Here is a 24,350-nt window from a genome sequence, read left to right as displayed (position 1 = left end):
TGTGCACTACGTGACACGACAAGGGTGGGTTCACTGTCTCCTTGACTGGACAGCGGGCTTCCTGAGGGCAGGAACTGCATCTGCAGTCATAGTTGTGTCCCCAGCCCTTAGCACGGTGCCTGAGACATGGGAGGTGCTCACTGAATGTCCACTCCAGAGAGGGTTGGCAGGTAGTGGCCAGACCCAGCTGAGCAGACTCCCCAAGCCTCTGCTCTGCTCTCTTGCCACCCTCACCATCCGAAGTGGTGGTTGCACTTTGAGACCTAGGCTCCCCATAGCTGCTCACAGAGCGCCCCGTGTGTCCCTGGGCCTCATCTACGTGGAGGGGCTGCCACCTGGCAGCAGCATGGGAGTCGGCCCTAGGGAAGGAGGGCTCTCACCTGTGGCCGAGGTTCTTCTTTCTAGAGATTCCTGACGCTGCTGCTGGTGCTGCTCCATCACTTGTCTGGAAAGTAATCACAGCAGGGCAGTCGGACTCCTCCACTCTGGAGACCACCACACTCTGTGCCTGTGCTGCGCCCGCCGGCCCCGGCTTCAGAGTCAGGTTTCGCCAGCGCTCCACAAGCGCCACTGTGTGCCACGGCTGCCTCCACTTAACAGAGGAGGGCGATGTGACTGGGTCCAGCTCCCGCAAGTGGGAGCACCAGCTGTCTCCTGAGTCTCAGGCACACTGAACACAGAGCTCCTTATGGAAGGCCAATGTGATTCCACTCCCCAGAGTGACCAAGCTCTTCCCTGGGCTAGATGGGCGCACCTGGCTTTTGGGAGCCTGTGGCCTCAACGGACCCAGCCTCAGGAACGCCTGTTCTTAGTGGACCTGGCCAAGCTTCCTGGGACAGTTCTCAGGTGTGTTTTGGTTGCCAGCAGAAATGGACACAAAGGCCACACTCCTCATTTTCTTTGCCACTGAGCGGCCACAGGCCCGCCTTCGTCTAGAGGGCCATTTGGTGCACCGTGGCACACTGCTACGTGCACAGCAGTGGGAACTCACATCCCAGTGCCTTACGGCAGGGTGGCCTCAGGGTGCTCTTAAAGGCAAGCTGAGTGAGGACACTGAGGCCCAGATACATCTCCAGAATCCAGGGATCGAGTTCTGGAGTGGGAGGCACTTTAAGAAATCATCCAGGCCACAGACAGCATCAAGAGCTCAGCTCGTGTGGTGCAAACTGAACATGTGCTGTGGAAACACAGGGCTAAGGATTGTTCTGAAGGCAGCTCTGGGCTTGGTGGGAGGGAGTGCCAGAAACATCTATTTCATGGGGTTCTTGTAGGGTGTATGCCTTAACTAAAACATTATGGAATGGCTGGGCGTGATGGCTCACGCCTGTAATCACAGCACTTTGGGAGGGCGAGGCGGGCGGATGACGAGGCCAGGAGTTTGAGACCAGCCTGACCAACATGGTGAAACCCCATCTCTACTAAAAATACAAAAATGAGCTGGGTGTGGTGGCGCGCGCCTGTAATCCCAGCTACTCAAGGGGCTGAGGCAGAAGAATCTCTTGAACCCAGGAAGTGGAGGTTGCAGTTAGCCAAGATTGCGTCACTACACTCCAGCCCGGGTGACAGAGCAAGACTCCATCTCAAAAAAAAAAAAAAAAAAAAAATTACGGAAAAGCCCCTTTTAGCATTAAGGTCTGAAAAGCTCCCAGCAGCATCTACATTAGTGTCTCTGCTCAAACTGCTGAAACCTCCCCAGCAGGAGCCACACACCTAGAACACCATGGTAAAATGAGGATGTGTGAAAAATACTCAAGTCAGGTCTGAACCTATGGTACTGTTTGGATGCTTGGAGTCTCTGCGTCACTGAATAAGTCTTGCCCCTGCCCGCCTCCAGTAAAGTTGCGTGGGACAAGCGAGAGTCTCCCTGCCGTGTGTGTATTCCTGCCTTGGGGCAGGTGTGTGTGTGTCTTTGTGTGTGATCCCGTCTTGGGGCAGGTGTGTGTGTGTGTGTGTGTGTGTCTGTATGTGGTCCCATCTTGGGGTAGGAGTGTGTGTGTGTGTGTGGGTCCCATCTCGGGCAGGTGTGTGTGTGTGTGTGGTCCTGCCTTGGGACAGGTGTGTGTGTTTGTGTGTGTGGTCTCATCTTGGGGCAGGTGTGTGTGTGCGTGTATATGTGGTCCCGCCTTGGGGCAGGTGTGTGTGTGTGTGTGTGTGTGTGTGTGGTCCCGCCTTGAGGCAGGTGTGTGTCTGTGTCTGTGTGTGGTCCCACCTTGGAGCAGGTGTGTGTGTGTGTCTATCCACATGTGGTCTCATCTTGGGGCAGGTGTGTGTGTGTGCGCATGTGTGTGGTCTCGTCTTGGAGCAGGTGTGTGTGTCCGTCCGTACGTGGTCTCGTCTGGGGGCAGCTATGTGTGTGGTCCTGCCTTGGGACAAGTGTATGTGCTTGTGTGTGTGTCCCTGCTGTTCACACCCCGACCGCCAGGCGGTATGCCCATTCCCGGACGGCCAGTGACCCCACACAGCTTGGATTGGGCCCTGGGGTACAGAATTCAGCACTGCGGGTGATGAAGCAGTTTCGAGAGAAATGAAGTACCCATTTAGCCATCCACGCCTGTACGCTTACACCTGGCGTCTGGTGGCTCACTCCTTCATGCCCTTTTGTGGGTGGGGCCGGCCTTGGATCCCGGCAGGGAGCTGCAGCTGGAGTGAGACTTGACTGCCAGTCTAGGTTCTGCCTGACTCTCTGGTTACTCTGGGCAAGTCACTTCCATTCTCGGGTTCAGCTGGCTCATGGGGACAACAGTAAGAAAAGCCCTGAGGGTGAGTGGGTGAGACAGGTGGGGAGCAAAGCCAACACCATCTTCAAACCGGGAAACGGAGGCTTGGAGCAGGAACTTGCCCAAGGTTGCAAGGCATTCATTTCTGTCTTAGGAAAAGGCCAGAGGAGAGGAGGTCTTGGGAGAAGTCCGTATGCCATTTGGTGAGAGGGGTAGGTGGGGGCAGAAGCCGGCTTTCCTGACTCCTAGTCCAGGGCTGGACATAAGTGTAGCCACAGAGAGCTGCAGCTTGACTCCCTATCTGACAAAGCTGAGTGAGGAAGGCCCGGGCCAGGCCCTACCTCCCTCGACACAGAAGAGGCAGAGGACCCATCGCTGAGAGGGCAGACCTGGGTTCAAGTCCTGACTCTGCCATTTCAGAGCAATGTGACCTTAGGAGGCTGCTCCATGGGGACTCACCATGACTCTGTAATTTCGGGACAACAGCCTTGGCCCTTCCTCTTCCCCACTGTGGTAACACTTTAGAAGCTCCATGGGGTGAGGGGGTTCATTCCTATGGTCCCTAGCCCCATCCCATGGGCGTGACTGCCCCAACAGGCTGAATCCCTCATGCCTGGACTGCCTCCTGCTACGTTGGGGAAGGGCAAGTGAGGCAACAAGGGAGCAGCACTTGGGCCCTGCTGGGTCACCCTGAGAGCCGTCCCGCTGGAGGTCAGCAGCACTCTCTGTAGAATGCCAGACTCCCACAGTCATTCCTGGTCTTCGTGTCTGGGACCAGCGGCTGCGCATCGGCCCCCTCTTTCTTCCTGGTCTGGCTTGCACCTTGCACCCTCCCGCAGTGTATGCCTCTAGGAGTCCTGGCCCTGGCTGCTGGTGCATCCTCACCCGCTGAAGGCACCCCTGGCCACCCAGCCTGATTGGGAGATGACCAGCCTGGCCCCTGCGGGTGCTGGGTTACCTTCTCTGGATGTCCATCTCATCAGGAGAGGGGCCATTCTGCACCTGACGCTGGCTGGAGGGGCCTGTGGGCAGAGAAGCACAGAAACAGAGTGGTTAGAGGAAGAAAGGCCCCAGCAAACCCAACTGGAGTGCTCTCTATCTCTGCCCACCTTCTGGCTGCAGAAGAGACATCCTTAAGAATCTTTTTAAATGTTGGCCTCACTCACACCTGTGCATCACTCACTCCATCTCCTCTCTCAATCACCCTCTCTCTCTCACGGCTCTTCATTCTGAACCAATAAATGAGACCCAAACTTTCACATGGTTAAAAATTAACCCTTTCAGTTACTGACCCTGCTCGCCTTCTCTCTCAAACTATCTTCTCACTGCTTCGACCTTCTTGCTGGCCACCACCCCCTCAACCCTTTAACACTGAATCTGGCCTCTTTACATCCCACCAGGATGTTCTAATTAAAATCAGCAGGGAACTGGGAATTGCCAAACCTAACAAGTCCACTTGATTCCACTTTCTGAGCAAAGGACTGACACTGACAGCTGGCGGATGTCTTGGTCAGAGTTAAAACCTGGGTGTGTCTGAGCTGAGGCCTATGCTTCTAGACCTGGGGTGACCCCTGCTGTCTACAAAGGGTGTCTGGAGCTGCAGGTGGGAAGGAGCCAGGCCCTGCCCTTGCTCCCCTTGTTCTAGACTGGTGTGGAACTTTCTGGCCACACCCTGCCCTAGACCCTGAAGGAGGGACCCCGGCATAGGCGAAGTCTGCTGTGCAGACCTCCTGTTCAGAGGAGGCTGGAGCTGGGGCCTGTGCAGGGCTTCCCATGCTGTGCCACAGTCAAGCTTCTGCCCCCACCTAAGAAAGAGCTGACTGTTCCTTCTCTGCCAGCTCAGGTGTCACTAGGGAACTGCAGAGAGTCGCAGTGACTGGGAGAGGGACTCTGGGCAGGCTGCTCTCATACCTCCCTGACGAGATGGGGAAGTGGCTTTGTTTCTGCCCCAGGATGGGGTCACAGCAATATTCAAGTTACAACTGCACTGATGATGTGGGGACAGCCCTGTTCCCTCCTACTTCATAGAGGACCAAGGTCTTAGTGGTTCTTCCCTCCTTGTTCTCAAGAAACAGAAGGAATGAATATGTGAACATTATTACCAGAGCAATGTCCAGGCACTTTTTAAAATTTAATGTTAAATTTAACTCTAATTCTCACAGCCCTATAAGAAGGCTCCCATAAGGACTTGTAACAGCTGGGAAGCCAGGCCCAGAAAGGCTAAATGGCTTGCCCAAGGTCTTACGTACAGCAAGTGGCAGATGCAAACCACCTGCAAATGCCACGTTCTTTCTTAAACTCAATCAGACAGTGGTGTCAGATTGAGACCAGCTTAAAGAAAGAAGGATGAATGTGGCAGACTCATAAGCTGCCCTTGGATGGTGTGCAAGGTGCTGTGGGCATGTGTCCCCCCGCCCCCTGACTGCCACTCATACTGGCTGAGGCGGGAGGGATTCCTGGCGTTTCAGCTCCACGTCCGGGACTTGCACCTGAGCTGCTCTGCTGTGAGCTTGGCACAGGCTTTGGGCTCTGGCTTGGACAACTGGACATCTGCCTTGTTCTAAGACCGGGTCTCAACGGCTGAGTTCACTCCTGGATCTGGATTTTGTCCTTCTGGGGGCTGAGTCCCTGTCCCAGCGACCCTGTCTAGCATTTGGTCTGAGGGTTGGCCCTGCCCTAGGACGGAGGCCTTTCCACGCTTGGGCTCCACCAGCTGCCGCAAGATCCTTCTGTGTCTGTGGTCTGGCCTTGCCCAGGTCACTGTAACTGTTTTCCACCCTTGTCAGGACCCCGATGGCAGCCAGCTGCCCACACATAGGCCTGTGTGGTTGTGTGCTTTGGATTCCCCATTTTGCCTGCTGGGCTGACGTCCTCCCAACACCCTCCCAACCTGTTTCTCCAGAGGTTGGGAAAGTCTAATAGGAGCCCTGGCCCTTCCAGAGGGCTCTGGCCCCTGCACCTAAGACCTGATTAAAAATTGGCTGGAGTTTTAGACCCGACAGAGCAGGAAAGGATAACACTTGATTGCACTGATTACATAAGGCTTGCCATTCTTCTTAAACGAAGAAAATGTTCAATTGTTTTGAGCCACCATGGCCCTGAACATTATAAAAGTACAGTCCCTTTGTTTTAGGGGTGGGAGCTAAGGCCCAGCAAGGCGCAGGGGTCTGTCCAATGTCACCCAGGGTAACTGTGACAGACCTGAGGTTCCCATCGCCCCCTTACTCCTGGCCTCCTCTGTCCCCCGGCACAGCTTCCCCGTGGCAGTTGGGGGGAGGGACAGGGAAGGTCATTGCTGCAGACTGCTGGTGGCCCTTGGGAAGCTCCAAGCAGCAGCCCCTTGGCAGGTGCTTGTTCAGTGGGAGGAGTAGCTAAGGAAGGCTCCTGGCTGCTAGTAATCAGACTCCCTCGTGTCTAGTGGTGAGGCACTACACATGATTTCCCTGCGTGATGCAGGCAGAAGCCAAGGCGGAAGTTGTGGCACCTGTCCCGTGCTGCAGATGAGCACCTTGGAGCCACCTCTCGTTGCCCGAGCTGAGCTTGGATCCCACAGGAGTCAGGGCGATGGGGATGGTGGGAGTCCCAGCTCTTCCCTCTCTGCCTCCCACGGCTCGTTAGGTAACGGAGTCTTGTTGGTGCTGTGTCGGCTGCCCCACAGAACACCCTGCTTCTCTGCTGCCACCTGGCAGCCTCGGCGTCTCTCTCTTGGACCCTCACCTCCACTCTCTCTCATTCTGACAGTGTGGCCTAAGTGATGTCTGGGAAACACAGACATGACCTGCACAGGGTTGGGTCCAGGCTCCATCGAATAAGATTCAAGGCTTTCAGCCTAGGCCCCAGGCCACCTTGTGGCTGCACCTCCCCGACAGTCCTCCATAGCTGACCTCCTGCACCTGGACACTGGGCCCGGCCCCACCATGCTTCCCGTCTCTCTGTGTTTTGTGTGCTACTCAACCCATGTGGGTCACCTTTTCCTGCCGTCTCCACCAAGCAAGGCTTCCAGGCCCAGCTCAGTGGTCACCTCTTCCATGGAGCCCTCCCCAGGTCCTCATGCTCCTTCTCACCAACCGGTGCCCATGCGCCTCTCTTAAAAACTCACAGCTTTCTCACCCATATTCCAGTAATTTGGGAGCTGCCTTCTCTTCTGTACTAGACCCTGGGCTTCTTGCAGGCAGAGAGCACGTCTCACTCCGCACTCCACGCTCATAGCCTGGCTCGCATCAGACACTTAGCTCATATTCCACTGAACTAAGTCGGGAAGGGGAGAGGGGGCTCAAGCTCACTCACCCTGGGGGAAAAGTTCAGGTGAAGGAGTCATGCTGAACTGACTTGAGTGAAAAGAAAAACCTAGGAGGTGAGCCACGGAGATATAGGGATTAGAAGGGGTCCCCCAAGTTCATGCTTGTCCAGAGAGGATGCAGCAGTGTAACGATGCCCTGCCAGCACCAGGTACCCTCTGCTGACCAGAGGCCTTAGGGACAAACTAAAGTCACAGAGCTGCTGACCCAGCCTTTGTCGCGGGGCTGTGAGTTTCAGATGCCTTTCTGCTAGAGGACCCTGTGGCTCTGCACACAGTGGCAGAGTGCAGAGTCACCTTCTGTGGCCATGAGGTACCCTCCTTTGTACAGTGAATGTATGGCAACGATGGTCTGCGGATCACATCTTAATTGTCTTGTTCCCATGAGGTACTAACCTGGGCAGGCAGTGGGCACGAGAGGACCTGGCCTAAGTTCTGCCTCACATCTGCCTAGTCATGCACCCCTAGGCAAGCTACTGTGCCCTCATCTGTAAAATGGGAGTCCTAATACACTAACGCTAACAGTGGTACCTCACCAAGCTGCGGTGAGGAATAAACAGACTCTAGGAGTAAAAACCATATGGTAAGCCATAAAGTGCTGGAAATGTTTGTTCGCATTACTGTTGAAAGCACACTGTTGATCTTTCTGCTGAGTTGGATGGGAACCTGCCTATGTGCTGACTTAAGTGGCCCTCTGCCCCCGCAGCCTTGCTGGTGTGGTCCCCTCGGTGGAGCGCCTTCTTCTCCACAGGCTGCGTGCACTCACTGCCCAAGCTGGTTCCACCACGGCCCCCTGAAGTATACGGGATGAGTGGTGGTGGTTCTCAGGGGTGAGGGGACTTGCCCAAAGCCACAGGGTTTGTGACGCTGGCCCCAGTGTCCCAAGCTTGCTGAGTCTGGGAGCTGATCTTGCCAAGGCAGGGGCCTGGCCCATTCACCTGGGACTCCAACTAAGAAAACTCTCACCCTCTTCTCATTCATCTCAGATAAATTTTGTCAAGTCAAAATAAAGAGGATGAGATAGGAAACAAGCATGAGAAGAAATTCAAAAATTAAAAAAGGAAAAATAAAAGAACCCATCATGCCACAGACAAATGGAGAAAGGGAAATTTCAGGTCCAACATCAAACAAGAGCAGGGTGGCTGGGCATTCATGGTGTCATGTGGGTCCAGCCCTTGGTGGCAGGGCTCACCACTGGTAGCAGGCCGGGCCATAGGTTCCCTGGCTGACCTCTTCTCTGAACACAAAGAGCTGCAGGAGGACAGAGGCTGAGACCCAGCCAAGGCTCAAGTCCAGGCTGGCCTGCTCCAGGGCCCGCTGGACTGTGATGATTCTTGGGAAGGAGCTGACTTCTTGCTGTCTTGGAGGCCCACTTTCCAGCTTCGAGTCTAAGTTCCATCAAACACCCACTCCTCCCAAACACAGTGGTGAGTCAGAGGAGCCCTTTTACTCTTAGGAGCCATGAGCTGGGGAGAAACACACAAGAGGGGAGGGAAGGCTGGGCCAGACTCAGCCATGAGCCCTCCTGAAAGGGAGGGGTGGTGAGGTGGGGTGAGGGGGCCAGCCACAGGGGACAGGAGCTGACAGACTCAGGGCAGAGTCTATATGACTGATGGGGAGTGGGGCCAGGAGGTCCGAGTCCCTTCTCACTGGGGAGAGTGAGCACTGGAAGAGGCGGGCTCCCGTCTGGCGGCATCTCTACCTGGGACACACTACAGGAGTTTGGCGGTCACTCCCCTTTGCTGCTATTCTGCAAGCAGGGACATGAAGAATTGCCATGTGCCCTTCACAGGCTGCTCCAAGGAGGAGATGAGCTTATACGTGGTCCTTGTATTGTACCTTTTCAAAAGGCTTTTATAGCATCTCTCTCTGACATAAGGATTTGACAAAGGATTCCAAAGCAAGGTACTGCCATCTTCAAGAAAGCTGTCCTAGTGTAGTGGAAAGGGGTAGGGAGAGCACAGAAGAGGAAAAATCTGGGCGCGCATTATGGGCTTCACGGAGAATGAGCCAGATGCAGGTGACACTCCTCCCCTCCCACTTCCTCATAGCCTGGCTGAGGTGCTGAGACTCGGGCGGGTCACAGAACAGAACCAGGTCAGGCGTGGCCCAGGTGTAGGAGAGCACCTGCTCATGGGACTCTGAATGTGAGTCCGAGTTCACCAGGATCCATGACATATGCTTGCACATACCAGGAAGGGCAGGAGGTAGAGCGTGGCCAACAGAACAGCCTGACTTTAACTCCATGGACACAACTGTTTTGCTCACCTCTGTATTCCCAGTACTTACCATAGTTTTTGACCTACAGTCAATGCAATACATATTTGTTAAGTACGTGGATGACTGGCCCCAGGCAAACTGAGCATCTCCAGCCACTGGGCGAGCCTAGAGCGAGTGACACAGTCTTAGAGAAAATAGCAGAAGTCTAATGGCTTATAAGCTCCCAGAGCAGGAAACAGTGGCTGAGCTGAGGACTGGGCCTCACGAGCTATCAGTGAGTGAGACACCATAGGCCGCCAGTGGCAGTGGCACTTAGAAAATACAATGAGTTGGGGTAAGGAGAGAACTCAAGTTTATTGAGTGCCTATTACACTACGTACTAGATCCTGTGCCAGAGACTCAGACGCCACCTCGTTTAGCCTCCCTCGTCCTAGGAATCCTGCTGTGAGCTCCACTTTACCCGTAAGAAAGCTGGAGAGTTGGAAAACTGAAGTAGCATCTTTGTGGCCTCTGAACAGTCAACAGTTAAGCCAGGCTTCAACCCCAAAAGAGAGGACTCTAAAGCCCTCCACAGAGTCACCAAGACTGCAGGGGGATAGGACACATGGAGGAAGAAGGGTCAAGCGGGGCACAGAGACAGGGAGAGCAAGAAGGGGAGCCCAGCCCTGGCGCGAGTGTGAGAAGCTGCCACTCGGAGCCCCCTGGCGGAGCCCCTTCTTGGGCAGGAGTGTGGCACATTGCCAGCACCCAATGGCCTTGCTGCCTCAAGGCCCATCCTCGTGGCACCGGGAGAGGTATCCCAGGAGCTGGACAGGTTCTCAGGGCTGTACAGAGAGCCTTAGGAGCCACCCGGTCTGACCTCAAGTGCGAGGCCCTAGCTGGGGTAGGTGGTTCTCACTGGCAAAGTCTTCTTCCCAAAGGGTGAAATCTGTCTTGCCAGGACTGCCCCCAGTGGTCTGTCAGGACCACAAAGACCGTCTCTCTGTGCTGGCCTGGTGGCCCTGGTGCACTCCCCTCCAGGCCTCCCTTGGTCCCCGTCCTGTCTTCCAGTCCCTTCCCGCCTTGGCTGTGCTCTTCTGGACGGTTCTGGATTGTACGAATCCCCTTCAGAGTGAACTGTGCTGGAGCTCTGCCAGTAAGTTAGGTGTGTGGGAGTCCCTCTCCTCTCTGGGCTTCCATTTTCTATAAAGTGAGAAGCGTGGAACCAAGGATCATCAGCTCCAAATTTCTACAACTCTAAAGGACAAAGGAGGAAATATACTAAAATGTTCACAGTGGCTATCTCGGGATTGTGGGCTTATATTCCTCTCTTTCAATTTCCAAATCATGCACTACCTCTAAACAAACAAATGTCTAAGAGACCCTACGGAGGAGAATCCCTGCTCTGCGATCCATCCCCCGCGAGGTGTGGCGGGCGCGGGGTAGGCAGGGAGCGGTGTGGCTCCTGTCTGAGGTAATGCATTAATTTATACAGCCAAAGGCAGGCAGACAAGGCGAAGCACTACTGACCCCTCCTCCTGAAGAAGGCCTTCCTCTTGGCCACCCCTGAACATTTATGAGGCTCTGGGAGACCAGCCCCCAGCTCCTCTGGGATGGAAGGGACGGGCTCAGTTTCCAGTTAGTCTCTATGGGAAGTCTCCCTGGGGCTCCTGAAAAGATAGAACCGGAGATGCCAGGGGTGCCAGAGACAAAGGATCCAGCACTTGCTCAGTGATGCTTGATGGAATTTCTGGCCAACAAACGACAGCCACCTGGTCTGAGCTGGGCAGAGTCCCAAGTCCTTCTAAGGCCTCCTCCCTGCTCTGCCATCTTTCTGGCTGGCTCCTTTCCCTCTTTCCAGAGGGTCCCCTCATTTTACAGTGAGACTGGGCCATCCCCGGCACACCTTTCCCTCTTGTTACAAGGCCCTGCTTTCCTCACAGGTGCCATTCCCATCACCAAGCGAGCAAGTGTCTAAGCGAGAATGGAGTCTGTGAACTGGGCTAAGCTTGGTCTGGCCACTATCTTTACCGTCACCTGGCCAAGGCCATACAAGAATTGGTGGCAGAGCTGGGACCAGAGCCCACGACAAATGTCTCCCGGCCCAGGGCTCTGTCCATCCCAGTGCACTGATGCTCAGCACTGATTAATAAACAAACAGCTCTGCATTTGTCTTTGGGAAACAAAGGCAGCTAGTGTTGAACCCTATCCTCCAAGCTCAGCTCAGGAGGAGACAAATACCTGACTGTCACCCTCCCTATTCTAACACGAGCTTAGACAGCTTAGTTGCTTGCTTAAAGGAACCCGGCGTGAATTTTCTAGTCTTTTCTGCTGAGTTCTTACCACATGAATTTAGGCTCAAGCAGGCTGACATGTCTTACTCAGATTACCAGAGCCAACTGACCCACTGAAATCCTGCAACAGACCCTCCTACCTAAGCCCTGGCCCTGGGCTTAGCAGAGACAGCTCAGCTCCATGGTGACCAATAGGTAAAGCTGTGTCTAGGAGCTCAGGGTCTGAAAGACCTGTCAAGTTAGAAGGTCATCACTTATAGATGTGGGGATGGCACTTCAGAGAGTGGGGGACTGACCAGGGCCACAGTGGGAAGCACCCAGCCCTTGCAGTCATGCACTAACAAGGAGACACTGGAGAGGAAAAGCGCTTGAATTCTGACAAAGGACAGCAGGGGGCCTGGTGCTGCGCATGTACCAGCGAGAAGCACCCCTTGTGTAGAGGGGTCCCGAGGCCCAGGGAAAGGGCAGGGGCTTGCCCAAGCTCACATTCACAATGGGGAAAGGAGGGCTAGACCCAGTCTCCAGCTTCCAGGCCAGGACACCCCACCCCCACTGTTTGGGCCCACTAGGATGTGTTCCTTAGGGGAGTTGTTTTCCCTGCAGAATATTCTTTCTGTCTTCCTAATATGCTTATTTCAGGACACAAAACTAACCTTAAAATGAACCTCAAACAGAAGAAATAGCAATAAAAATCTGCCACATCTTAATGCTTAATGGTTTACCAAACATCAATGCATTGTTTTTTTTTTTGTGACTAATCTCTCCAATCATCCATGGCTGGGCTTATTAACCCTATTTTATAGGTGGGGAAACTGAGGCTCGGAAAAGCTACCCGAGGTCATGCGCCTCCAGTGAACGGTGCTGCTGGAACAGAAGCTCAGGCCTCCCAGTACCCAGCTGCTGCTTCCACCCTGCCGCTTCCGCAAGGATGTCACTGCAAACCCCGTAATTGGTCCGTGGCAGATACTCGCCCCAAGATCCAGCACTCCCACCCCCACCCCCAGAGCAGGTGGGAGTGAAAGGAGAGGCCCATGAGGAGCAGGGAGGAGAGAGAGGGGCTCCCATCACCTACGGCTCACTCTGCAAAGCACGGTGCAGTCCCAGTGGCAGAAGCAAAAGCAGTGGAAGGCCCACTCCCTGCTGACCATCACGGGCAGGGCTCCGCGGCACAGGCCGGGGGCACCTCTCGTACTGGGCCACTTACCTCTTCTCCTCTGTCGCCTGGCTGGTGCAGTGGGTAACTGATACGCCTTCCAGCCATCAAGTGGGCTTCCCCACCTCAATCTTTAATGAGGCTGCTCAGCTAACCTATCAGAACCTTCCTGCCCACCTGACTCCAGCAAGCTCCCGGGGCCCTGGCCCTGGAGGACTGTCCAGACCCCTTGTGGGGCTCGGCTCACAGGCCTTGGTGACACCAGGTGTCTGCCAGGAGACACCCTGTAGGTGGCACTCCTCTTAACCCTGTGGGCAATGGGATGGAACAGGGTAGGTGTGGCGTCAGAAGGGAGCAAGTGTGCAGAGAATGCCTGTGAGGCATGCCTAAATTTGGCACCACCCCGAACTTTGGTATGGGAAAACCAAGTTGGCACCCTCTCACAGAAGTAAGGCTCATTTGATTCCCCCCCGCCCTCCTTCGCTTCGCTCCTTGCTGGACTCCATGAAATGCTGCCTCTCCTGCAAACTGTCTCTTAGGTGCATCCTCTCTGGCCTGTCTAGATCCAAGCCTCATGCTCTCACTTGGAGGGCTTTCCAAGGGTCTCCAACTGGCCTCTCTGCCTCCGCTTATCCCACTGAGTCTGCTTACAGAGTCAATTCTGGAAAGCACTGGTCTTCCAGGCCATTCCTTGGCCAGGAAACTACTGTGGTTCTCCACTGGTCCATGTGGGAAGCCTGGGATTGGGTTCATCCTCACTTTGGGATTGGAGGCCTCTCAGGCTCCAACTTGCCTGTCCCGGTGCCCTGACTGCTGCTCCCAGCCAATCCCACCAAACCTCTCTCCTCCCTGAATGTCCCAACTCCCTTAGCACCCTCCCTCAGCAATACACCATCATTCCCTCTTTCCTTCCCTGGAATCCAGTTCAAATAGGCAAAATACGCATGGATTTTAAGAGCACAACACTGGACTTCAAAGGAATCCCCCCTCCACCCCTCACACTTGCTGCCTTGTGGGGGCATCTGAAGCTTGGCACCTCATTCCTTCCTTGATTTCCCTCCTCCTGGCCCAAATCCTTCCCCCACACGATGAGCAGACTGATTCTAGCGGGCCTTTGACCCTGGGCCGGCTACTCACTTCCTCTCACTGGGACTTAATTTCCGCACCTGAGGGGCTAGAGAGGAAGCATGAGGATGATGAGAGCAACACCCACCGCTGAGTGCTCACTACCTGCCGGGCACCGTTCTGAGCATATAGACTTGAAGCCACTTAAGAGTTAAATCTGAGTCCTGGCTCTCACTTGCTCTTTGACCTTCCTCGCAGCTCCAGGCATGAGGCTAAGCCTGGGATGTTATGCTCAAAGCCTGCCCTTCTAGGCCTGGTTCTGCTTGTTCCTCAGCCTCCCCTTTCTCTTCTCCCGCATGCATCCAAGATGGCAGCACTAGGTTCACATGCCTCTGTGCCGTTGCCTATTTTGCTTCTTTTTGGGCTACTCTTCTAACTGGTGAACGTCTGTCCATCCCCTTTAAGACTCAGATCAGGCATGCCCGCCCCCAGGGCTCTCCCAGTAGCTCTCCCCTTCACCACAGCCTCCCCTGCAAGAAGCCCTGTGTTCTCTGCATCATAGCATAACATACACTATATTGACAAGGCTCTCTCTCCACCTGGCTGTGAGCTCTGTGAACACAGGGACCAAGTCTTATTCATCTTTGTGTTCTGGTGCATGGCCCAGAATAGGTGCTCAGTAATTCACAGATGGGGTCATAGCTGTGGACACAAACTGCTCCCCTGGAACTTACAATCTAGAGAGGAGAGACAGGCAACAAATAAAGACACAACATGTAGGAAGAAAAACACAGCAGAGAATGAGAATTAAAGGAATGTGTGTGGGTCGTTCTTAAGACAAACTCTGCGATTAGGTGGTATAAGCAGACACCCGGAAGAAGTGAGGGAAGGAGCCCTGAGGGTTTGGGGAGAAAACATTCTGGGCACAAGGGGCCTTGGGTGTAGAGGCCCTGAGTTAGGAGCATGCTTGGCACATCTGGGGCATGGCGTAACTGGAATGAAGGAGGAGAGGTAGAGAGTAGGGAGGAAGTGAGTTCAGAAAGACAGCCAGGGCCACAGCATGCCGGGCTAAGCAGGCCTTGGTAAGGATGTGGACTATATTCTGAGTTAAGCCTAAAATCCTAGAGAGTTTTGGGCAAGGACTGAGACCTGACTGAGAGGTGAAATGCAGTCTGCTTGCTATGCGGCGAATGGATCAGAGTGGGCTAAGTGCAGGAGCAAGCCAGTCAGGCAGTGGCTGCTGTGAAACCCCCTGCTGCATGGACACCTGGATGAGAGAGGGCAGGCAGCAGATAGGCAGGGGGCAGGGCCTCAAACACTCGCAGCCTGTCCACTCTCAAACTGGAAACTGTATCTCAAGTTCAGCAGTTGGCTTTCTGAATCTCCGGAGTTATCTACCAAAATATTTGAGCTGGCTTTTATCCTATATGAGCTGAAGCTGGCAGGAGGCTACTTGTAAAACTCATTCCTTAGGAAAGAAATGATACACGCTACGCGAAGAAAAAAGAAAACAGCTGTGAATGAATTCTTCCCTCACTTTTGAAGATGTGGGTATGTGGCTAGAAAGATGGGGCAGGTTAAGTGTTTATAATAATCAACCTCTGACCAAGCCGGGTTATAGTTTAGAAAGCTGGGGGGCTGCCAGCTGAGCAGGGTCTTTTGAGAGGCAGTCTGGTCCACTGGGCAGAGACCTGGACTGGAAATCAGAACATCTGGACTCTGGGCCTTGAGCTCTGCATTCACCAGAGTGGCCTGGGGCAAGTTTCTTAGCACTGTGAGCCTTTGTTTCTTCCTTCTTAAAATGGAGAAAGTAATTCCTGCTATCTCCCTGCAATCTCAGGGAGCCAAGATCCAGGCAAAAGAGCATCCAGGAAGGGGTTTGTTCCTTTCTGTAAGGAGTATACGGCTTAGCTCTGGGTGGTGGCACACCAGAATGAAGTGACTCTGGCTACGACTGAGGGGTGAGATCCCAGTGTCTAGGGATTGGGCACTCCAGGAACAACTTGCATTCACTGTGCCGTATGCTTACAAATCACAGTCCCATCTATTTTATCATTTGAGCCTCATGACAACTCTGTGAGGTGGTTGTCACACCCATTTTAAAGACGAGGAAACTGGCCGGGCATGGTGGCTCACACCTGTAATCCCAGCACTTTGGGAGGCTGAGGTGGGTGGATCACCAGAGGTCAGGAGTTCAAGACCAGCCTGGCCAACATGGTGAAACCCTGTCTCTACTAAAAATACAAAAATTAGCCGGGCGTGGTGGCGCATGCCTGTAGTCCCAGCTACTTGGGAGGCTGAGGCAGGAGAATCGCTTGAACCTGGGAGGCGGAGGTTGCAGTGAGCTGAGTTCGCACCACTGCACTCCAGCCTGGGCAACAAGAGCTAGACTCTATCACAAAAAAAAAAAAAAAAAAAAAAAAAAGAGGACACTAAGGCTTAGAATGGTGAAATGGCTTGCTCAAGGTTTCACAGCTGCTCCATGTGACAGGGTGGAGCGGGTGCCTGGAGCTACGGCATGGTACCCTGTCACCTGCCCCCACAATCCGTGCCACTTCTGTCAACCCCTGTGCTGACCATGGCAGGCACACCTCAGCTGGCTGCTTCCTGAGCCATACCATGAGGCGTCAGGAAGGTGCTGGTGAGGCAAGGCTGGGGAATGAACCACCGCCTATCTCAAACCCTGACTGGGCACATGGCGCCTGGGCTGTATCTACAGAAGACTAAAACTCCAAAGGAATCTCGCCATTAGCGTTAGGGAGATAATCCTGGGACTGGTGGAAGGAGGAGACCTCTCTTCTCTAGGATGTAAACTGCAATAAGCCAGCAGCTCTTTTGAGGAGGACAATGGCAGCAGCAGGATGCAGGTGGGATGCTCTGAAATTAGGGGCCCCCGTGAGGCATGCACAGTACTGCCAATGTGCCGAGGGAGACCCCCAGGGTCAGACAGAGCCTCTTCTCAGATATTGATTTGAACTTCCAAACCACCAAGATCTGCTGGTGCCGCCGTCCTCCTCCTCATCAGATCCCCCCATTCACCCCCAGCCCTGCAGGGCCCAGGTTCAAGCCCCGCTTCCCTCAGAAAGTGTTCTCTGACCATCAGGATCCAAGAAGCCTGGCTTCCCTCTGTGTCCCAACGTGATGGCTGCTGGCACCACACAGGAGTTGATATTGTTAGTTACCTTTTTTTTTTTTTTTTTCCTGAGACAGCGTCTTGCTCTGTTGCCCAGGCTGAAGTGCAGTGGTGTAACCATGGCTCACTGCAGCCTCAGACTCCAGGGCTCAAGCAATCCTGCTACCCCAGCCTCCTGAGTAGCTGGGACCACAGGCACACGCCATCACACTTGGCTAATTTTTAATGCTTTTGTAGAGACAAGGGTCTTGCTATGTTGACCAGGCAGGTCTCGAACTCTCACACTGAAGTGATCCCCTGACCTCCTAAAGTGCTGGGATTACAGGCATGAGCCACTGTGCACGGCTGATATTGTTAGTTACCTTTGCAAATAATTTTTTAAAAAAGAGTAACTTCAAACTGTTATAGTAATTTAGAGGTGACAAAGAATGTTTACAAACATCATCTCATGGTACCCTCACAACAACCCTGTGAGGTGAGTCTGATTCAGCCATTTCACAGGTGGCGAAACTGAGTCTTAGGTCAGTGACATGCCCAAGGGCACACTCCTGGCACAGCTGGTACTGGAACCAGATCCGAGTTCACGTCCGAAGTTCCTTCCACAGTATGCACACCTCGGGGCCACAGCAGCGGAAGGCCCTTCCACAGGCTGTGGCTGGAGAAGGCGTGCTCCTCTGTTTGGGGTGGTGCTAAGTAGGCCAAGGTGACGGGTGCGATTTCTGTGTGAGACAATTCCATTAGCCATGTCCCTCAATCACAGATAGCACCCCTCACCTTGAGCCCAGTTTCACAGGTTGGCCAGCAAGCGGTCTTCGTTCAGGAACTCCATCTTAGTCTGCAGAGAAGGATGCGATGGCAGGAAGTGCCAGGCTATGAGAGGCACACAATATGACATGGGCGCAAGCTGGGAGCTTGTTCAGTCACCAGACACCTCTGATGTGTCAGTCTCTCTTCAGGGCTCCCGAGACACAGAAACAGACACCTGCCCTCGAGGAGCTCACAGTCTAGACAAACCAACCCAGGGTCCAAACAAATGGGACAGCAACAGTGTGCGAGGACTGGGAAGGGGTGCCTGAGGTCTCCTGGGGCACCGGGAAGGCTTCACAACAGCAAGGCAACGGATGAGCAGGTGACCAGGAGTATGGAGAGAACATGCATGAGGGCAGGGGCGGGGCCCCTTCAGACGCAGCCCAGGGAGGACAGACTGAAGAAGGACAAGAGAAGGTGGATGGGTTACAACCCCATTACAACACTTCAGGGGAGAGAGTGTCAGGGGAGAGACGGTGAGAATATGCAGTGCAGGTGGTGAAAATGGGAGCCAGTGAGTCAGAGGGACCAGGGGCTCAGGCCAATGCACAGCCTTCACTGCTGGACATGGTCCCACAGGACCTCGATGCTGAGCTGGGGCCTGGGCTGAGTCAGGAGACAGGGCTCCAGGCACGGCAGCCTCTGGGTCCTGGTGTGCTCCTGCGCCAGGGATGGATATACTGAGAGCTTATAAGGCAGACGATGTGTGGGTTTTTGGGGTCCAGAGACAAAGAGGCCACTTTCTGAATTTCCAACCTGACTAGATTCATGCAGTGGGAATAGCAGGACAGGCCAAGTGGCAGCTGACTGTTAGGACAGAGGCAAAAATAAAGCCCCGTGGGAGTGCAGGAGGGAGTGCAAAGTCACAGGGAGCGGGGCGGCTGGGAAAGGCTCCATCTGTGGAGCCACATTCTGACAGGACGAGTGAGATTTTAGAAGTGTGGGGAAAAGTGAGAGGGGAAGAAGGGCCAGGGGCACAGGAGAGCCTGAGTAAGAGTGTGACTGACGGTGCGACTTGGGTAGCTGTTGGCATGGAGGCGTACAAAGGCCCTGCCTGATACAACATCTGGAGCCCTGGAGTGAGAACAGGGGTGGGTCAGCAAAGAGACATATCCGGCTTTCAGAAAGTGGCCGCCAGAGGGCAGCTGGGAGCAGGCAGGAGGCCAGGGGCTTGCCGTCCTGTTCCCCTGAGGCAGGGCCATGCTGGGCCTGCTTTCTCTCAGGTGGCACAAGGTGTCAAATGGCCTCGGCGGCCAGGGAGATGAAGACAGTCCAGTACTTCCTTCTCTTTAGGGGAGAAAGAGGTAATTTCCAATGGAAAGAGGTTTACAAGAAGCAAAATTCAGCCCCACCTCCAAGAGCTATGAGGTTTAACAACCTTCCACTCCCCTCCAAAGAGCACATGGAGCTGGGCCTGACTTCCCAGGAAGGTCTGCCTGTAAGTCCCTTTCCGGGGCTCTTTCTCAACACTGTGCTGAGGGCGCAGCCCCTGGGCCACTGGGCATCAATGAAGGACATAAGAGGTTGAAAAACTGGGAAAACATTTATTATCCAGCACCAGGAGCTTCGTATTTTGAAATATACCAATGATGTTATTACACGCAAACCAAGTAGGAAAAGGACGTACATTATGCTCCAAGAGCCAAAGAGAACAAGCACTTCATCCTGTGTTTTAATTCGCCCTGATTCCCACTAAGCTATGGGGTTTTCCTTTTTCTTTTCTTCAGAGTCCCACTGTATAAAGTCGATGAAGAACTACTCTGGTTGCATCAGGGCGAGGACCCTGGTATACCTTGGTGGACCCCTGGAACTCCTCAAAATATCCAGTTTGAAATCCACTGCATTCAACCCCCAAACTGCAAATAAACTTGCCTTTGACCACACATGCTTCTGTCCCACCCCCCACCCAATCCAGCAGCAGGGGCACGTCTGACAAGATTTCATTAGTGAGAACCAAATGCGAAGAAACAGTCAAAATCCAGTTACTCAACCCTCTCCTCACCAGCACTGCTTTCCATGCACCTCGGCCCTCTTCCTAAAGCCTGGTCCTTTTCTGGTCCTTGGCCTGGAAAAAGTGATCTTTCATGAGGGAATGCTAGCGGAGGAACGCTGGGCGTGGCCACGGTTCTGCCCAGACTTGTCCTGTGGCCTGCACACATCCTCCCCCTCACTGGGTCTTGGTTTTGTCATCTGTAAATGTAAACCCAGTCTCATGACACCCAAGCCTCCTTCCCTGGCTCCCACTCACTGGCCCTACCCTGGCCTAGACTATCTGCCTTCTACACCAGCAGAGGCTTTGAGGGGGATTTTCTTTAAAATTCACTCCCACTATGTGGTCGAGTGCCATCAGCTTGGGGTCTTGCCTCAAGTGCCACCAGGGCCCTGCTCTCCTGGAGTAATGGGAGACGATGACACGATGACTCTGGTAAGTTCTGAGAGGACCTACAGTGGTTTAATGGAAAACTGCTGGATGTGGGGACAAAAAGAGGAGCAGCATGGGGCACGGCCCTGAAGGCCACATACCAGGCACCGGGCATCTTCGTGTCATGTGAACTGCCACGGGCCTGTGGTGTCATTCCACCTGCTGATGGAGGAGGTGACTTGCTCAGGGTCACACAGACCCAACGTAGCCCGGCTCCAGGACATGCACTCTTCCTGCTAGACCAAGCTGCTCCCACCACACTTCCTGGCACCGGAGGAGAAGAGGAGCATGTTCTCATCCTGGCTTCTCTTCCTGACTGGGTCATACATATCAGGAAGTGGTTTGGGCCAAGTACAAACTTCCTCCCTCTGGGGCTCAGTTTTCCTGGCTGTGAAATGAGACAGACACTGTGCTATCTCCATGGCACTGTTAAGCGACGACCAGGCAAGACACAGATGCAATGCAGGAAGGAACCAGCCCGAGTTTCACAAAACTTCAACCCTCTCAGGCCCGATGGTCCTCTTTTTATTAAAATGTTTTGTAATGATCCTTGCATTATCCTGAAGTGAAATTCATAGATTACATAACCTACCTACATAAATTCGGATATAATGCCTTACATGTACTGCAAAGGAGAGAGAAAAGAGAAGCAGTCTATAATAAAATGTGCATTACAACACATAAAGGGCCAGACCCAGCTACACTAGGAGACAGAGGCGGTCCACGCTTGCACCTACCCACAGACCCACTGGGAGTGCTGCTGCTGCAAATGGGATGTGACGAAGGGTAGGTCTATGGATGACTGAAACGTCACAGTGACGATGCTGGAGATAGGACTTTACGAAACAGAAAACAACTCTTGGTAAAGTTACAAACAAAATTAAGTATGATTTTCTTTTGACAGATGCAGTAGTCAAATTCCTAGAAAATTCAGCACATACTAAACCTGGTTAAAAAAATAAGTGCTTTTTCTTAAAACAGAGCAAGCTCTGGCTTGAGTTTTTCAACTGCATGTTTTGGTGGGACACGCAAGACAAGACTTCACTGCGCAGGATGATCCTGCACATTGCAATGTGCACCTGTCCCCGCTGTCCCCTAAATCGCCAACAGCTCTCCGTTTCCACTTTGTCTCTGGTGAGAGCTTCTTGTCTGGTCTGACACTGCCATTTCAGAGTCTAGAACATCAACACCTACAAAGAAGACAAAACGTAACTAAAGCCACATGCGAGGCAATGGCTGAGTGGGGGCAAGAGCCTCCTCCCGGCTTGCAGGGCAGGTTCTCCCCCAACTCAAGGAAGCTCATGGACAGTCAAACTTTCTGCAGAGTTTCAGACACTGTGGCAGGGGAGGCATGTTCCCTATTCAGTTGGGATGTGGCCAAGCGGCTGCTGCTGCTACAACCACTACTACTTACTGCTAGTCACCATCACAGCCCTTCCTGCTTGTGCTAGGCTGTCTGTCTCAAATACTTCTACAGCCATCGTCCCCTTGGACTCTCATGCTGCGAGACAGACATGCCACGGATAACCACCTACATTTCACAGACGAAGAAACCAAGGTCCAAGAAAGGGAAATGAGTTGCCCAAGGCACATGCAAAGAAAGAGCACAGCCAGGTCTAGCACCCAGATCTCTTGGTTACCTCAACACCATGACCTCTTACCAAGCAGATGACAGCTTACCCGGCACCCTGAAGAAAAGGGCGCCTTGCCTGGCAAAAGACTGTGGAGGACAATCAGTACTCTGTCTTCCAAATGAGGATACTGAGGCTCGAAAATGTCACTAGACCTGATGAGGTCACACAGTCAGCAGATGGTGGGACTAGGGCAAGAGCCAGGCCTCCTGAGTCTCAGTCTGGAAGGCTAGAATTGGGGTCCCTGTTCTTAGAGGGTTGCTGAGATTCAAAAGGTGAAAAGGCTCATGCAGTTATCACACATATCCTGAGTCCCTGTGGTGTGTCCCCTCTGTACTTGTTCTAGAGAGGCAGGGATGACTGAGACAACACAGGTCCTGCTCCCAACAGGACTAGCGTGCTAGTAGGGATGCTGGTACCAAAGAGGTGTCCTGAATAAAACATGCTAAGTACCATGACTGAGTAAACACGTAGGGCCAAGGGCACTGGCTGCAGCTGCCCAACAGGAGGCAGCAGATGGAGCAGCAAGGAGGTGGCCCTGGATGTTGGCATGACCGGCACAAGGTCTGACTCTGGGGCCCCGTGGCTCTACAAAGCCCTCTGTGAGGCCAGCTCCCATCCCTTCTTCTCCTTCAGCTACAGGAGTAGCTCCAAAAGTTTAAAAAAAAAAAAAAAAAAGTAAAGAGAGGAGAAACTGGATTATATACCCCTAAAACCCTTCCTATCTTTAAATTCACTTGTGACTGCAGCTCAGCGGGGGATTATTTATCTACACATTTGATCTCACAGTGCCATGTTTCTTTCTCATGTTCCTGCAGTGATTCATCCAAGGAAACTCTTTCTCAAATAGGCACTCAGACTTCTGATAGTTCCAATAAAAATTATTATGAGGGCTGGTAACTGTTATGACTATTTTTAATGCAGAACTACCTCATCCCCATCATAACGGGAGCTTTGCAGGGTTTATAAAAACCTTGCCAAGTTCTCTGAGAACTTTCTGAGGAGCAGAAAAACATCTTTTGCCCTGGGGCCCTCACACTAGTGTGGAGAGCTCCTTATTCCTTAGAATTGTCTCAAATAAACCAAGTGGCCACCTTCACCAATTAGGAGGCACAACCCAGAGAATAACTCATGCTTTGAGACAGTATTATCCACATAAATAACCAATTAATCCAATATGAGAAAAGGAGAAGCTAAAGCCAGAGATCTGATCAACAATGAAAGTAATGACTTTCAGCTTTCAGGACCAGATATTACAATAAAGAAAAAGAAAAGTAATGGCTGAAGGTCTGCCTGAAAGGAAGAAGATTTAAACCACCACCATCATAATAAATAGAAGAACTCAAAAGTCAAGTCCCCTGGGGCTGCTGAATGCAGAGGTAGACTATGTACTTGTCCCCAGCCCAGTGCCACCTGAAAAGGTCACAGTGGGTTTTAACAAGACAGCAACTATTTACCAAACACTTACTGGGTGTTAGGAACTGTCCTGAGCACTCTAAAGGGATGATCACAGTTAGTCCTCAGAACAACCATCGGGCAGGTACAGGTCAGGCGACTGGGGCACAGGGAGATCAAGTAACTTGCTCAGGATAAGTACATATGCACACACACACGCTCACACGCACCCTCCTGCAGCACGTGCATGCATATACCCACAGCACACAGGGCCCTGGGCGCCGGGATGTGAAAAACGCAGAGAAAAGCACATACCTCCTGCCCTCAGGAGCTTGTATCTATGCACTCAACACTCAACAGCTCTTTTGGGTCTGTGGATGCATCATGCACTGTGATGGGCGCTGGGATCCAATGGGGATCCAGGTCAGCTGCTGTGTCTCTGCCTCTCACAACAGCCTTGTGGGAGACCAAACAGCAGCCGGGCCTTAATGTTACAAAGTGGTGAATGGCAATGGGGAGCACATAGAAGGGGCACCTCATCCTCACCTGGGGTGGGCATGAGGGGCCACAGAAGTCTTCCCAGAGAAAGGGAAACCCAGTAGGAGAGGAAAGATCAGTACATGAGCAGGCAAAATGAAGAGGAAATGGATAAAGAGAGGCAGAAACCAAGTGTCCCAGGAGGCCAAGCGGGGAGACAGAAGTTGAGGGAGGAGGAAAGCTTTGCTGAGAGAGCACTAGGCTGGATCCAGAGGGCTGGGGAGGATGTTGATAAGCAGAGATGGTAAGAAAACATTCCAGGGAGAGAACAATATTTGAAAAGCTTGGCATCCAATCCCTACAGGACGCTGACTTTTCTACATTTGTCCTTGGCTGTGTGCCTTTCTACTGTTTGCATATTTTTAGAAAACAAAAACACAAGTTCATCTGAAAGCTCCCTGTGTGCTCTTGTCACTTTTGGTATCCTTTTCCTTCAAAAAAAAAAAAAAAAATCTCTGGGAAAATATAAAATGACAACCTCTTAAGCCCCAGAGCCACAGAATCTTGCCTCTGATTTGTGTCTTTTTTTTTTTTTTTTGAGACGGAGTCTCGCTCTGTTGCCAGGCTGGAGTGCAGTGAGGCGATCTCGGCTCACTGCAACCTTTTTCTTCCGGGTTCAAGCGATTCTCCTGCCTCAGCCTCCCAAGTAGCTGGGACTAGAGGTGCACGCCACCAAGCCCAGCTAATTTTTGTATTTTTT

The 24,350-nt window shown here is 53.0% G+C and overlaps 1 protein-coding gene and 1 non-coding gene across 11 annotated transcripts in view; both read right to left on the bottom strand.

Annotated features, from left to right (window-relative positions):
• Window positions 1-24,350, bottom strand: part of EVL (Enah/Vasp-like) — a 172,355-nt gene that overhangs the window by 17,017 nt on the left and 130,988 nt on the right. For all 10 annotated transcript variants that reach the window (XR_010151267.1, XR_010151268.1, XM_003314521.7 and 7 more), the window contains exons 4-5: window positions 3,676-3,739; window positions 381-445 (exon numbers count right to left, since the gene is read on the bottom strand). Coding sequence is in view for 8 of the 10 variants with exons in the window: in XM_003314521.7 (XP_003314569.1) it covers window positions 381-445; window positions 3,676-3,739 (129 nt within the window). In the remaining 2 variants the exon portion in view is untranslated. The remainder of the gene's footprint in view (window positions 1-380; window positions 446-3,675; window positions 3,740-24,350) is intronic.
• Window positions 17,549-17,646, bottom strand: MIR342 (microRNA mir-342). Its single transcript, NR_035761.1, has one exon. It is a non-coding gene; the product is annotated as a microRNA mir-342 (primary transcript).

The sequence above is a fragment of the Pan troglodytes genome, chromosome 15 (assembly GCF_028858775.2).
Source record: "Pan troglodytes isolate AG18354 chromosome 15, NHGRI_mPanTro3-v2.0_pri, whole genome shotgun sequence".
In the NCBI taxonomy this organism is placed as follows: domain Eukaryota; kingdom Metazoa; phylum Chordata; class Mammalia; order Primates; family Hominidae; genus Pan; species Pan troglodytes.
This window is presented reverse-complemented; position numbering and strand designations above follow the sequence as displayed.